This window comes from Garra rufa, chromosome 9, assembly GCF_049309525.1.
Source record: "Garra rufa chromosome 9, GarRuf1.0, whole genome shotgun sequence".
NCBI lineage: Eukaryota > Metazoa > Chordata > Actinopteri > Cypriniformes > Cyprinidae > Garra > Garra rufa.
In genome coordinates this window covers 37743136-37760128 of record NC_133369.1, presented here as the reverse complement: position 1 = coordinate 37760128, position 16993 = coordinate 37743136, and the positions used below count along the sequence as shown (strand labels likewise).

Below are 16993 nucleotides of genomic sequence, written 5' to 3'. Positions count from 1 at the left end.
GCTGAATTAGCGTAATTATTTTAATGACAAACCATCAAGGAGTTCTGGGAACAGCAACTTTTTCATTGTAAATTATAAAGATGACTTGTTCTTTTATTTGTACTCTACATTTAACAGAATTTTTAACCCCAAAGGAACGTTTAGCTCATTTCAGAGGACAGATTTGTCTCCAAAATCTAAGTTAATGTGTTAAGTACACACACACCACATTACATTACTTGACTAAGATTCCATAAACAAGAGACATGGACATGGACAGACAAGCTGAAGCTTATAAACACACACATCCTTACTCGCTAACTCTGATTCATAGAATTCACTGTAATTCAGGTGAGTCACATTTACCCAGCCATGCGTGAATCTCACGAGCAAGAAAAACACTGGTGTGTGTGATTCAGGAGACTCGCGCACACACGTTCTGAGAAAGATCTGAATATCCGCCCACGTTTGACATCACTTTTTGGCAATACGCCAATTCCGCTCAGACTCACCTAGTCAACATTATCATCAGCCATCATTTCAGAGTAAAAATACTCAGAATGAATAAACACACACAGCCATGTACAGTACATGCACATACTGTGCAAATGCACATTTGTACTCACACATACAGGCATAACATGCAATATACATAAACACAAAGTCAAAACATACCTTGGAAAATGAATTCAGCATCAGTGACATAAAGTAGATTTAAATACCATCACAGTTGCATCAAAGTCTAATACGAAAGTAGATTATCAGTACAACCTCCATTCTTTACTTTAGATTTGTTTATATGTGATTCTAGTTTTAGACAATCTCCTTTACCACACACACACACACACACACACACACACACACACACACTGACTCTCACGCAAGTCTTCCCCAATAGATACCTGGATTTAACTGTGTCCATTTCCCTCAGACAGACATCTTTAAGGTCTCTTTCTCTCCCTCTTGTCTTTCTGAATCTGTCTTTCGGAGTCCTCTGTGTCTTTCTATATCGTTTTACTTTAACCCTTCCTTCAGTAACAGGTTGAGCAAGTGAGACCAGATTCTTCAGACTTAGATCTCAGGCATGGCTGCACCCTGAGAGGATAAACCTGACTGTGCCATTAATGCTTTCAGATGTGATTGACAACAAACCAGCCGTTGATCACAGGTACATAACAACATGTAAAGTTATAATTGTTTAGACAGGGATGATGAGTTTGAGGTTTAGTCCTACGACGACAAGCACGCGCACACACATACACATGCACACGCACACATAAGGAAGAAAGATGTTATTTGGTCTCCAATCAGGAAACTAAAACGCTGGGAGGTTTTGATAGGTGCTTACCCAAGAAAACCCATCAGCGTGATGCCATGATAATATTTAGGTACCTGGATTGGGTTTTAGATACAAAGGTTCTTTCCTTTAGTGTATCTCTGATTTTTGAACATTTTATCATCTGCCAAAATCATCTAAAGCACAAATTGTGTGGTATCAATCAAAGTGTTAGAAAGTGTGCAGCTTAGCTTAGCTGATTAAAAATGAAAGAAACAGATGGCCAGAGAAATATATAACCAGGAATAAATTCAGTAGGATAGGAATGCAGAAAAGCAACATTGTGCAAGATCATAACAGACATGCATCAAGACATAATTACACACGCACCTTCATCAAAGGAGACACGGCTGGGTGGTGCTTTTCTTGTGGTTAAGGGTCTGCTAACAAAACACTTGTAGATTTAGTGCTGGCAAGGCCTTTCATCAAAGCATCTACTTCAAGATTTCATCTAACATGGGAATGACTTTGAATGAAAAGCAAATTACACATGAATTAAAAATATACGCAGTTTATTGGTGGAATGGTGACTTTTTTTGCAAATAAATGTAAAAAATAGAATATATAAAAATTTGTTTTTACCCAAATATATATATATATTTTTGTTTCAATATATTCACCCACTGTAAAAGTTCTAAGTTGCGCATAAAATTATTGAAGTACATTTGACAAGAAAACTGTTTTAGTCTTTCTACCTAAAAATGTATTGTTTAATTCAATGTGTTACTTGTTTTCATTTACTGTACATTTCTGTTTCTCTATAGGTTATTAATACAGGAATTTTCTATTAAGAAAAAAATTGCATTCGAAATTTAATGCTTGTTTCCAGCTGAAGCACCCTGTTAGCCCATGGTATAATGCAGTTATACAACCCTTCAAATGCAACTGATATTATCGACAGTTTTTGGTTTGCTATCAGCATTAAATTCATATTCACAGTTTGAGGCATTATTGGGTAAATAAGGCCTCTCTCAAAACCCTTCAAGAACATGCCCAGGTTGACATTTCAAACCCAAAAAGGAAAAATAAAGAAATAAGAATCTTCTGATTTTTTAAAAGTTTAATACTGAAGACTTGAGTAATAGCTGCTAAAACCTACCAGAAAATAGTTTTGACAATTTTTGATCAAATAAATGCTGTCTTGGTAAACATCCATCGAGGGGAAAAAAAAAAAAAAAAACTATATATACATACATATTTGGTAGGGGTGCGACGAGATCTCGTGACATGAGGCTGACTGGTCTCCTGAGAAAGTGACGATATCCTTGCAAAACATTTTGCAGTGTTTAATTAGAACTGCACCATTAATCAATAAAAGATTGCGATCTCTATTGAAACACCTACAAGATCTTATTCCTGAATGACAACGATTCAGCTATGGCTATTACAACTCTTTTACATCGCGCTGTTGCTCACGCTCCAGTGAAGCAAGGTATTAAAGACATTTCAATCTTTCATGCTGCTGCTGATCCAGAAACAGCAACACAAACAGTTTTTTTTACCACATAATGATCATTATTTCTGTTATAAACACTTATTGTCTACAGTAGTGATCAAAACGAACGTATCTTTAACACTTGTACGTATTGTAACGCTTATCCTCTTCCGCCAGTAGGTGGAGACAAATGCATGTTTAAATTTTTTGTTGTTGTTGATTTATTTATTCAGAAGATTACAATATTGAACAAGTCTTTATTAATTGAGACACTGACTCCTTCATATTTGTAAAAATTTTGTTTCTTAAGCAATGAACATTTTGCCAGAACCACTAGTAAATTACGTTATTTTGTTTAGATTTCTAACCTTTTTTTCTTCAGAATCGTGATCTCCAATTTATAAAAAAAAATGTTTTTTAATTTATCCAGAATCATGCAGCTTTAGTTTACATGTTTATTACTGCGTATAATTCATAAAAAAATAGAAGTTTATTTTCATAAAGTACAAGTTGATTTCACTATTTTTCCCTATATATTTCATCATTGAGGATTTTTGTAAAAAAGTAAAAAAATCTCATCTCATCTTGTTCTCGTGAACCCAGTCTCGTGTCTCATCTCATGGGATAAGTGTCTCGTCACACCCCTAATACTTGGTATTTCCTATATTATGAGTACCAAATGTCCCCACAAGGATAGCAATACCAGTAAATTGACTTTGTGGTCAAAGTCAACGTCAGATTCTTTGGTCCTCATGAGGAAAATCGCACAGAACGCCGTTTTTTGAAAATCTAAAGTCACAAAGTTTTGTGTGATGGAATAGAAAATAGTTTGTACAGCATAAAAATCATTGTGTGTGTGTGTGTATGTGTATGTGAGACCTGAAGTTATTGTGAGATGTATGGTATAATAAGGAGAACTAGGACAGAATATGCGTGATTATGTCTTCAGCATTTCATATATGAAAAACCCCAATCTGAAACCCAACCACCCCACTACCCTCATTCAGATACATTCACTTTAACAGCACTAGCAAAAGCCTGGATAACATACAAACGTACAACACAGAACATGCTGTATGCATGTTCTTAAAAAAAATTTAGTGTGAAATCTTCAGACAACTGGAAACATGACATGGCGTCATCCACTTCCACTTTCAAAGAAATCCATTGGAAATTGGTGGAAGGTTAAGTTTTCTATTAATGCCCTTTTCTCCATTCTCATCTGACGGCCTCAGTGTGGAGCGCTTGTGTCCTGTGAAAGGAACCTGCTCTCGATGTTGTCTGCACTGCTAACCAAATTCATGTCCTTTAGAGTGTCTACGAACATCTGGATGCGGTGAAATGGCAAAACATTGCTTCCAACTCCGCTGCCACTGTCACTCCAAACCTTCAGCATCTGGTAGTGAGCATCTTTGCAGTTCCGGTGGTCTTGCTCCGCCCTGTCGATATTCTGCTCGGAAACACCAAGGCGACGTACGAGCTCTTTAAATCGTCCGATAGGCACCTCGTCCAGTACAAAATAGAAGAACTCGTGAACTACAAAAGCGAAAGTTGGAGAAAGAAATGGGGAGAGACAGACAACAGACGTCTTTAAGCATCATCACTTAAGCTTTCAGGGATTTAGAATTACATAAACACAGACATACCTTTAATCTCTCTTGGAACACAGTCTGGGAGTTTTATGCTCTGTTCTGAGTCACACGGCTGGTCTGTGAAGGTAACGCTTTCATTTATTGCTTCTGGTGGCACTGTGATAATAAATGTCTGCGAAGAACATAAAAATATATTACTTAATAACATGCAGAAAACAACACTAGTCAAATAGGATATAACACAACACATTTTAAAAATTATATATAGGGGTCTTCAACCAACAAATTAATGCTGTTTTTTACTAAAAAAGCAGGAGCACAAGTGCTTTCAACAATGACAATAATTAGCATATTACATAATTTCTGAAGAATCATGTGACACTGAAGACTGACAATTCAGCATTGCATCACAGGAATAAATTACATTTTAAAATATATTATAATAGAAAACAGTTAATACAGAACGAGTTATTAGTATTAGGGGGTCCTCAAGTTGGCCTAATGTCCATGTGATAGAATTATTAATATTAGTATTTACGATAAAAGCTGAATCATCTTCTGTGAAGACAGAGCTACAGTAATTATGTGTTTAGCATCGCATATGAATCATTCTCATTGTGAAGACGAATGGTTGTGGTGTCTATTGTTTGTCATAGGTCAATCAAGCATTTTACCTGATCTTCAGAAGGAGATGATGATCTCTGCGATGATGAAGCACGCCTCTTTTTCTTCCAAAGTCTGATGCCCTCGTATACCATGAACACTCCCAGTGCTAGAACCGTGATACACGCACAAACGGGGACCAGTATTTGAGGTAACGTGCCTGAAACAGCAATGTGATGAGAAACACACAAATTAAAATCACCCCTCAATATTATTTCCTGCCTGAAGACACGTGTTGTTTTTGGACCATACAGGAGACATTTTGCTTAGTCATGGCAAGACAAATTCAAAAGAACATGAGAGGGGACTTTCCAAAGATTACTCACTCTTTCAAATTTTTTTAGTACTAGTTCTCTTTATCGATACATTCTAAAGCCATAATAACAGTTGCCTTTCTTGTATCCATAATATTAAAAAAGCCAACAGATAACAAGTGTCACATACAGTTTACAGAATCTACAAAATGTTAATTATTTTACCAAAAAAGAGGGATCATACAAAATGCGTGTTATTTTTTATTTAGTACTGCCTTGAGTAAGATATTTAACATAAAAGACATTTACATGTAGTCCACAAGAGAAAATAATAGTTGAATTCATAAAAATGACCCTGTTCAAAAGTTTGCACACACAGATTTTTAATACTGTGTTGTTACCCGAATGATCCACAGCTGTTTTTTTGTTTAATGATAGTTGTTCATGACTATTCAGGACAAACAAGGGGTTTGTCCTGAATAGTTAAACTGCCAGCTGTTCTTCAGAAAAATTATTTAGGTCCCACAGTTCTTTGGTTTTTCAGCATTTTTGTGTTTTTGAACCCTTTCCAACAATAACTGTATGATTTTAAGATCCTTATATCCTTTTCACAGTGAGAACAACTTAGTGACTCATATGAAACTATTGCAGACGGTTCAAATGCTCACTGATGCTCCAGAAGAAAAAACGATGCATTAGGAGGCAGGGGCGTAAACTATTGAACAGAATGAAGATGTGTACATTTTTCTTATTTTGCCTAAATATCATTTATTTTTTTAATTTAGTACTGCTCTTCAGAAGCTACAGGAGATACTTACATGTTTCCCAGAAGACAAAATAAGTTAAATTTACCCTGATCTTCAAATTCTAAAAGTTTTCACCCCTCGGCTTAATGCATTGTGTTTCCTTCTGAAGCATCAAAGAGCGTTTGAACCTTCTACAACAGTTGCATATGAGTCCCTCAGTTGTCCTCAGTGTGAAAAGATGGATCTCAAAATCATACAGTCATTATTGGAAACGTTTCAAATAAACAAAAATGCTCAAAAACCAAAAAATTTGTGGGACCTGAAGGATTTTTCAATAAACAAAAAAACAAAAACACAGCTGTAGATCATTCCGGTAACAGCACAGTATTAAGAATCAAGTGTATGTAAACCTTTGAACAGGGTCAATTTTATAAACTTTTTGTAGACTATATGTAAATATATTTTATGTGAAATATCATATTCAGGTCAATACTAAATAAAAAAAATAACATGCATTTTATATGATTCCTCTTATTTTGGTCAAGTAAAGAACATTTTGCAGATTCTGCAAGTTGTATGTAAATGTTTGACCTTAACTATATAAGACATTTTTTGATGGATGTTCATCAGTATCAGTCATGTGCAGTGGTGTTCTGAAATGAGGAGGCAAAGTCCTCACTTTTTTTAATTCTTGTTGAAGTTACAGTTAAAGTTGTCACGTTTTCCTGGTTAAATGTTCTGTTAATTAAAACCAAATAGAAAGCTAATCAAGCTAGAATTTGAAGCATTTTTACATTCATTTAAAAAAAAAATGACTATTCAGTAATAATAACTATTCACCTGTTCTTATTAATAGTCAACTTATTTTTGGATCACCAGTCATCAAAGCTTAGTAAACAAGAAATTTCACCCAGCTAATTGCTCACTAAACAAACCCACAGATTATGTTCTCAGGCCATTTCAAGTTTTATTTTGACGTGACAAATTGATGATATCTTAGTGGGTGAGTTGTTTACTTACATTTTAATTAGGCTTCCCATTAATGCAATCATTTTGTTCATTCAGAGTGATTAGCGAATGTGTGACACGCATGAAAACAAAAGGCGGGATTTATTGCATGAACCAGTCATTTCCAATCATATCACGATGAAGGGATTGCCACCTCTCATGTGACTCTTCAACATTCATTTTTAACTACCCCTCTACCAAACCCACCGCATGCTTTAAGGGTAGGTTAAAACTAAATTGGCTCAGGGGAGGAGTGTTACTTCAAAAAGTGATGTTTTGTAATTTTGCATTGTTTTCTCATCCAGTTTTTTTTTTTGAGGAGGCACTGGATATCACCTTCTCAGAGGAAATGTCTTCGATCAGTACTCACCTGGAGGAGGAGTTGGGCTGAAAACCTTAGAAATGTTAAGAGGTGTGCTGGTAGTGCACAAGTGTTGACACCCCTGCCGACATCTATAAGACATAAAGAATACACATGTTGATTATTTTGTCTGCCATGTCTACACTTATACGGATCTGTACATGTATCTGTTAATTAGCCATTAAAACAATGTTCATGTGCTGGAGTGTTTGCGGATGAGCAGGGTATACATCCTATATACAGGTTTTATTAAAGGAACACTCCACTTTTTTTTGGATATAGGCTCCATTCTCCAAATCCCCCGAGTTAATAAGTTGATTTTTACCATTTTGAAATCCATTCAGCCATTCTCCTGTTCTGGCGATATCACTTTTAGCATAGCTTAGCATAGATCATTGAATCCTATGAGACCAATAGCATCGCGTTCAAAAATGACCAACGAGTTTCGATATTTGTCCTATTTAAAACTTGACTCTTCTGTAGTTCTATCGTGTACTAAGACCGGCGGAAAATGTAAAGCTGCGATTTTCTAGGCCGATAAGATTAGGAACTACACTCTCATTCCGGCGTAATAGTCCAGGAAGTTTGCTGCCGTAACATGGACGCAGCAGGCGGAGTAAGATCACGAAGCACAACGTGACCAACTGCATGCACAGGGAGCGTTCCTCATTGGAAGTTACCCAGCTGGGAACAAATTTCAGGCGCTGCGTGATATTATTATAATAGCCAAAAATACATTGTATTGGTCAAAATTATCGATTTTTCTTTTATGCCAAAAATAATTAGGATATTTAGTAAAGATCATGTTCCAAGATATTTGGTCAATTTCCTACCGTAAATATACCAAAACCTAATTTTTGATTAGTAACATGCATTGCTAAGAACTTAATTTGGACAACACTAAAGTCGATTTTCTCATTATTTAGATTACAGATTTTCAAATAGTTGTATCTCGGTCAAACCAATTTAAAAAAAAAATGTACTCTTATGACTGAGTTTATAGTTAAGGGTCACATATTTTATATACTGTAACTTGCTGAGCAAGGTTCTCTTCATAATGACAGTAGTTGATCTGAAAGACAAAATTGATTCTCATTCGCTGGCAGCAAAAAACTAAAAGTGAAACTAAATAATTTTTTTTAAACTGAAACACTAATCATGAGAACTGAGAAAAGCTGAAACTAAAAATGGTACTAGCAAATGTAGTTGCAATAAACTTTTTTTTAGACCTAAAATACTAAGGTTAAAATAATAATAATAAAAAAAATAATCTAACATACTAAGGGCCAGATTTACTAACAGCCAGTGCAAACCGCCTTTTGGCGTTAAAATACTACTGTCAGGATTTATTAAAGAATTTAATAAATAAGTGAAGAATTACTCCTGAAAAGGCGTGGACACCGTTATTTTTGTGCTCATACAAACTCATACAAATGCATTATTGAATATGCATTTGTATGAGTTTCCCTTTCAGATGCAAAATTTATGGGAGGACAGTATTAAAATGAATCACGCAACACGATTTAATAACTAACATTTGCGCTTGTCAAATTACTGGGTTAACGGCCAACAAAAAATATCTTGAAGCACTGCTTTTGGTACACTGTAAAAAATGGCTGTGATGTTAACACTAGAAGATTAAAGTGTGAAGTCAGCAACACCAAAGCTCCAAACTATGCAAAAGTTTTTTTTTTTTTTTTAAATACATTTTTGATATCTTTGGAGCTTTGATGTTGCTGACTTTACACTTTAATCAACTACTTGTTTTTCAGTCGAGCACCCATTTGAGATTGATGTGCATGCTTTTGTTTGTTTTTTGTGATGTTAACACTACAAATGGTACAGTAAAAACCTATTAACTGGTTAACGGTAGGTTCCCCTACTATATACGGTGAAAAACTGTATCGGACATGACAACACATAATTTTACGGTTGTATGCCGTTTTTAGAAGTGAAAAAGAACGTATAATTTACAGTGAATAACCGTAGATTGACATTGCCAGAATTCCCTGCGTTACATTTTACATTTGATGTTTTTTTGTTGAAATAATAGTTTCAGTGTGTTACCATGATGGAGTTTAGTGTTTGTGTGAAAGACACTGAGAACCTTCTATAGATGTTAGTATTTAAAATCTGCTTGTGATGTGCATGTGACTTTCTCATTACCACCTGCTTTTGGTGGCTATCAGTCAAATACAGTTTGACTGATATTTTGTGGCTATCAGTCAAATACAAACGTACAAAATATAGGTTGGCATATTAACATTATAACAGTTACTAAAATTACGGCATTTAAATGTACATTTCAGTTAAATCCGTAGAACCTAAAATGTTGCTACCATAAATTTTACAGGAAAATTTTGGCAACAGCTGCCAGTTTTTGACTGTACATTTTACTAATAAAAAAAAAAACTTTTGATTGTGCTGGTCATTATGGAAATGATCTGGCTGCGTTTGTGTTCTTTAATGAGCACATTGTCAGTAAATCACACGCAAAATCTCATCTGCGCTTTTATGGAATTGCGCTCGAACACTAATTTCCACTGTTTATTTGTAAATTTGGCCCTATAACAAAAACAAACATGGAAAAAAATCTAAAACATTAAATTAAAAAGACAAATTAAAAATATAATTATTTAGAATGAATGTAAAATTTGTGTACTTGTATTGAGTTATTTATTAATTTTGGTTAAACGCAATTCAAAATGCAACAACGCACAAAAATGTTTGTGTAGTTAAATGCATCTGCATGTACTTATGTAGATTATATTTGGGGCCAGTTGTCTCTGCACATTAATCTGGGATGTAAGTATTGCAACACACTTCACCTTTAACATCAAATATTCAGGACAGCAGGCATAAATGCTAGGAAGAAAGAATCATCATCTTAATCTCTGAATAAGTGCCACACCATAACAAGTGCCAGCAGGGTATTGAGGAGTATCAAAGTATGACTTACTCAACACACGGCTCACAGGTGGTTTTGCCGGTTTTATAATGGTTTTCTTTGCATTCACACTGTGTATTCTGCTCCCCAGTGCCTGACAAAAGTGAAGGCATAACGTAAATACAAGATTAATATATACCTTTACTTAATTACAAAGTTTTATTAAGTTTTAGAAACTTACATTCCCCAGTTTTCCACTGCCCAGGTCCACACTCCTTACACGGAGAACATGTCCAGTCCAAGTCGGCTAATTTCTTATAGTAGTATCCAGGCTTGCACCCACACACACTATTGCTTTTGAATGTACATGCTGATTTCTCTATGGAATTGGCTGTGATTAAAAGATGAAAGACATATGAAAACTGTGTTCCACAGAAGAAAGAAAGTCATATAGATTTGGAATGATGCAATAGTTCTGTAAATGATGACAGAATTTTCATTTTGGAGTTAACAATCACTTCAATAACAAGACACAAGAAAAACAAAGCTGTAAAATGGCATTACGTTTGGTGCACTTCTTGCAACTGAAGCAGTTTTCATGATAGTTTGGGTTGTCCATGTAGGTTCCATCCTCACATTTCTCACATTCAGTCCTCATATTTTCTTTAGAGCATTTCACCTTCAATTTATACCCTACAGTAGAAAACAGAAGGACAAAACCATCTATGAAGCTGAAAAAACACACCCTGTTGCTACCCATTATCCATAGATAACTGTTTTAAATGTTAACAGCTTTGCTCCATTATAGATAAATGTTCTTATAACCAAAAACACAGCAGTCCCACTATTTATTGAAAGGACATAAATTCTATTTTTAAGACAATATACACATATGTGACTTTGGACCACAAAACCAGTCTTAAGTAGCAATTGTACAGTATATTTAAAGCCAATAATACACTGGATCAAAAGTATCGATATTTCTTTTATGCCAAAAATCCTTAGGATGTTAAACAAAGTTTCATGAAGATATTTTGTAAATTTCCTACTGTAAATATGTCATGACTTGAATTTTTAATTAGTAATATGCATTGTACATAATTTGGACAACTTTAAAGGCCATTTTCTCAATATTTTAAATTTTTTGCACCCTCAGATTTCAGATTTTCAAATAGTTGTATCTCGACCAAATATTGTCCTATTCTAACAAACCATACATCAATGGAAAGCTAATTTCTTCAGATGATGAATAATATAATATGACTCTTATGACTGGTTTTGTGGTCCAGGGTTAAATATAACCTAAAGCCTGTGTTTAAATTAGCTTTACCTGCATGACATTTATCACAGCAGAATCCCTTCTCATTCCAGTATTCATTATCACGACATCTTTTTTTCCCAGTCTCACCTCCACTAACTGCAAAATCTGATATTGTATATGACTGGCTGATTAGAATCTGTGGGGAACAAAGGATCATTTAGGTTAAAAAACATTTTATCATGTGTGAGTGCACAGTATATTCCACAATGAAAAGTGCTTTATTTTGTGTTTTATTTGAATAATCCAGAAGTAGTACCTTACACAATTTTAAATAACTAATTTTTCACTTATTATTTGGTCAGTCTGTGTCAGAAAATGAAAATTGAATGAATAAATGGCAATGTACAGATTGTTTACCACCTACAGTTTTTTTATTACCAACAGCAAGCATCACTACATTTTGCATTTTGCGCTCTGTTTATGCACCATGGGCGTCTTGCGTTTTAGCCGCCTACTGCGCCTCGCGTTTTTGCAGGAGCGCTTTGAGGGCCTGAAGTTAAAAAAAAGCAACTCTGAGCAGAAAACTGCCTGACGTCATTCGCATTCCTTTCAAGTGTCCAATCGAATGAATGAAATAAAAAATCCTCAACGCAATCTTTTTTTAAAAGTCACCAAAGAAGGCAATGCGGCAATGCGCCTCACATTTTCACACCTAAAAAATGCGTTCTGTGTTATCGGGGCCTAAAAGAGCAACTTCTGTGATTGGTGGATATTTCTTCAGAATTATGGGTAATGTAGTCCTTCATTATTAAATTTAAAAAAAAAAAATTACACTGACTCATGACTTACGCTTATCATAACTTACAAAATCTCAATCTAGTATTGTCTTAAAAAGCTTGTATGTTATTTTTGAAATTGCAGAATCCAATTATCCATTCTATTCATAGGAAAAGTCGCTGAATAATAATATCGCCTCATAAATTCTTTGGAGAAATTAACTTCAGCAGTATAAGGCCCCGATCAGACAGAATGCGTTTTTTGCAGTAAGAGGCGCCTTTTTTGAATTGTTTTCGGTTGGCGTGAGCATTTTGCACGCTGTTTATTCGCCACGGGCGTCTCGCATTTTAGCCACCTGCTGCACCTCACGTTTTTGCAGGAGCGCTTTGAGGACCTGAAGTTGAAAAAAAAAAAAGCAACTCTGAGCAGAAAACTGCCTGACGTCATTTGCATTCCTTTCAAGTGTCCAATCGAATGAATGAAATAAAAAATCCTCAACGCAATCTTTTTTTAAAAGTCACCAAAGAAGGCAATGCGGCAATGCGCCTCACATTTTCACACCTAAAAAATGCGTTCCGTGTTATCGGGGCCTAAAAGAGCAACTTCTGTGATTGGTGGATATTTCTTCAGAATTATGGGTAATGTAGTCCTTCATTATTAAATTAAAAAAAAAAAATTTACACTGACTCATGACTTACGCTTATCATAACTTACAAAATCTCAATCTAGTATTGTCTTAAAAAGCTTGTATGTTATTTTTGAAATTGCAGAATCCAATTATCCATTCTATTCATAGGAAAAGTCGCTGAATAATAATATCGCCTCATAAATTCTTTGGAGAAATTAACTTCAGCAGTATAAGGCCCCGATCAGACAGAATGCGTTTTTTGCAGTAAGAGGCGCCTTTTTTGAATTGTTTTCGGTTGGCGTGAGCATTTTGCACGCTGTTTATTCGCCACGGGCGTCTCGCATTTTAGCCACCTGCTGCACCTCACGTTTTTGCAGGAGCGCTTTGAGGACCTGAAGTTGAAAAAAAAAAAAGCAACTCTGAGCAGAAAACTGCCTGACGTCATTTGCATTCCTTTCAAGTGTCCAATCGAATGAATGAAATAAAAAATCCTCAACGCAATCTTTTTTTAAAAGTCACCAAAGAAGGCAATGCGGCAATGCGCCTCACATTTTCACACCTAAAAAATGCGTTCCGTGTTATCGGGGCCTAAAAGAGCAACTTCTGTGATTGGTGGATATTTCTTCAGAATTATGGGTAATGTAGTCCTTCATTATTAAATTAAAAAAAAAAAAAAATTACACTGACTCATGACTTACGCTTATCATAACTTACAAAATCTCAATCTAGTATTGTCTTAAAAAGCTTGTATGTTATTTTTGAAATTGCAGAATCCAATTATCCATTCTATTCATAGGAAAAGTCGCTGAATAATAATATCGCCTCATAAATTCTTTGGAGAAATTAACTTCAGCAGTATAAGGCCCCGATCAGACAGAATGCGTTTTTTGCAGTAAGAGGCGCCTTTTTTGAATTGTTTTCGGTTGGCGTGAGCATTTTGCACGCTGTTTATTCGCCACGGGCGTCTCGCATTTTAGCCACCTGCTGCACCTCACGTTTTTGCAGGAGCGCTTTGAGGACCTGAAGTTGAAAAAAAAAAAAGCAACTCTGAGCAGAAAACTGCCTGACGTCATTTGCATTCCTTTCAAGTGTCCAATCGAATGAATGAAATAAAAAATCCTCAACGCAATCTTTTTTTAAAAGTCACCAAAGAAGGCAATGCGGCAATGCGCCTCACATTTTCACACCTAAAAAATGCGTTCCGTGTTATCGGGGCCTAAAAGAGCAACTTCTGTGATTGGTGGATATTTCTTCAGAATTATGGGTAATGTAGTCCTTCATTATTAAATTAAAAAAAAAAATTTACACTGACTCATGACTTACGCTTATCATAACTTACAAAATCTCAATCTAGTATTGTCTTAAAAAGCTTGTATGTTATTTTTGAAATTGCAGAATCCAATTATCCATTCTATTCATAGGAAAAGTCGCTGAATAATAATATCGCCTCATAAATTCTTTGGAGAAATTAACTTCAGCAGTATAAGGCCCCGATCAGACAGAATGCGTTTTTTGCAGTAAGAGGCGCCTTTTTTGAATTGTTTTCGGTTGGCGTGAGCATTTTGCACGCTGTTTATTCGCCACGGGCGTCTCGCATTTTAGCCACCTGCTGCACCTCACGTTTTTGCAGGAGCGCTTTGAGGACCTGAAGTTGAAAAAAAAAAAAGCAACTCTGAGCAGAAAACTGCCTGACGTCATTTGCATTCCTTTCAAGTGTCCAATCGAATGAATGAAATAAAAAATCCTCAACGCAATCTTTTTTTAAAAGTCACCAAAGAAGGCAATGCGGCAATGCGCCTCACATTTTCACACCTAAAAAATGCGTTCCGTGTTATCGGGGCCTAAAAGAGCAACTTCTGTGATTGGTGGATATTTCTTCAGAATTATGGGTAATGTAGTCCTTCATTATTAAATTAAAAAAAAAAAAAAATTACACTGACTCATGACTTACGCTTATCATAACTTACAAAATCTCAATCTAGTATTGTCTTAAAAAGCTTGTATGTTATTTTTGAAATTGCAGAATCCAATTATCCATTCTATTCATAGGAAAAGTCGCTGAATAATAATATCGCCTCATAAATTCTTTGGAGAAATTAACTTCAGCAGTATAAGGCCCCGATCAGACAGAATGCGTTTTTTGCAGTAAGAGGCGCCTTTTTTGAATTGTTTTCGGTTGGCGTGAGCATTTTGCACGCTGTTTATTCGCCACGGGCGTCTCGCATTTTAGCCACCTGCTGCACCTCACGTTTTTGCAGGAGCGCTTTGAGGACCTGAAGTTGAAAAAAAAAGCAACTCTGAGCAGAAAACCGCCCGATATCATTCGCATTTCTTTCAGTTGTTCAATCGACTGAATGAAATAAAAAACCTGCGACGCAATGCTCTTTTTTTTTAAGTCACCAAAAAAGGCAATGTGGTGCGCCTCACGTTTTCAGACCTAAAAAAACGTGTTCTGTGTTATTGGGGCCTAAAAGAGCAACTTCTGTGATTGGTGGATATTTCTTCAGATTTAGGGAAAAATATAGTCCTTCATTATTAAACTTTTTTGTTTTAAACGAAATTGCACTGACTCGTGGCTTAAGCTCATTATAACTTGAAACAAAATCTCACTGTAGGTCTGTTCCATCAATGCATTCTTTTTATACATAGGCCTAAAGTCAGCGAATAATAATAACCCCTTTAATCATTAATCATGAAGCATACCAACACAACCTTTTAAGGAAGTATTTTAGATGGGCACCTGGGGCACTTTTGAAAAGTATGGATCATTGCTGAGTAAATGCGCTGTAAAATCTTACCAGCAAAACACAAGCGCACAGCTGACATTTCCACATGGCCGCTGCAGAGGGCGCTAAAGCAATACTTTCTCACTTCATCAAACACACTGTCCGGACAGGGCGACGGATCGGTGGATGACAGAAGAGGGGGGTAAAGTGTAGATAAGAGTTAATATTTTACAAATGAATACAGAGCCTATTAATTTCACAGCATTATCTGGTCAAGAAATAGCAACATTTTTCATGAATAAATCACACATACTGTTCTTACAGTAACTTGTTGCGAAATAGTGGCTACAAAAGAGAAACTAACCTAATCAGACCTTAACCACACACAGTAACATCTAAAGTACAGTTTTTATAATAATGCCAGTTGAGATCCCCATAGACACTAAGAAAGACGAAAAATGGGATGACGCTTGAACATTTCCATTCGTTTCAAGCTTACGGTTGCCTACAATCTCGACACCCACACTTAAAAATGCCACATTACAGATAACAATCGAGTTCCGTATGGAGATTTGTTTTTTTTAGCGTGTGACCTTACCTTTACTCATGGCGACCCAACATCGTCCTTTCTTGCTGTCCAAGACACTTTTTATTGTCCCCAACTGAGCTGAAATATACATTTAAAACGTTTTTACAAATGCCAGATAGGTGAAGGATCGCTACCGTCAATTTCCTCGGAGGAGAAGGGCAGTCTTTAACTGGAAATGTTATGCGTCACAACAGTCCGCTCCTCCTCGCGTGCCCGTTCTCGTGAAGGAATTCGAGAGGCTGGATGAAAACGAAAGTACTCTAAAAAGCTTCTGTTACAACTTTGAGATGTATTTACACTGTGATAGCGACCCACTGAGGGCCCTAAGCAGAATTTTATTTGGGGGCCCCTCTGTGCCACCAATATGACTAATTATTGTCAATCCTTTATTATTCGCACACTATAAATCTAACACACCCAATATAAATTATATTTTTTGTAGCTGTGTTGCTTACATCATACCAATGTTTTTACCCTTGCTATGATCTTTAATTGTAACAGTAGCAAACCCACAGGAGTAGTCAGGTGTTAATTTGCACTTTAACGTTCAAAGTCTTGCAGTACCAGTTGGCATACTTAATGTGGTGTACTGAAAAGTAGCTAAATAAACTAGTAACACTTTAACCACTTTCATTTCTTTTTTTTTGCAACATGTAAAAAGTGCAATACAATCAAATACAAATAAAATAAATAATAAAATATAAGGCTAACGTTAACCACTTTAATTAATTTTGGTCAGAAAATTTTGCAA

General features: G+C 35.7%; 1 protein-coding gene across 1 annotated transcript; it reads right to left on the bottom strand.

Moving 5' to 3' along the window:
• Positions 1-1810: 1810 nt before the first annotated feature.
• On the bottom strand, positions 1811-16407 carry tnfrsf1a (tumor necrosis factor receptor superfamily, member 1a). The gene is made up of 10 exons (XM_073847191.1): positions 16252-16407; positions 15726-15811; positions 11592-11718; positions 10826-10954; positions 10503-10652; positions 10334-10415; positions 7384-7466; positions 5017-5165; positions 4397-4514; positions 1811-4286 (listed from the first exon to the last, which is right to left on the bottom strand). The coding sequence occupies exons 2-10, from the start codon at positions 15759-15761 to the stop codon at positions 3982-3984; spliced, it is 1179 nt and encodes a 392-aa protein (XP_073703292.1). The 5' UTR covers positions 15762-15811; positions 16252-16407; the 3' UTR covers positions 1811-3981.
• Between the last annotated feature and the right edge of the window lie 586 nt (positions 16408-16993).

Bases quoted from the DNA above. Each gene is read 5' to 3' on its own strand.
- tnfrsf1a (XM_073847191.1), bottom strand. From the start codon at position 15,761: ATGTGGAAATGTCAGCTGTGCGCTTGTGTTTTGCTG. The intron at 10,955-11,591 runs GTAAAGCTAATT...TTTCTACTGTAG, and splicing joins CTGTGATAAATGTCATGCAG to GGTATAAATTGAAGGTGAAA. The intron at 5,166-7,383 runs GTGAGTACTGAT...TTGCTGTTTCAG, and splicing joins CAGCCCAACTCCTCCTCCAG to GCACGTTACCTCAAATACTG.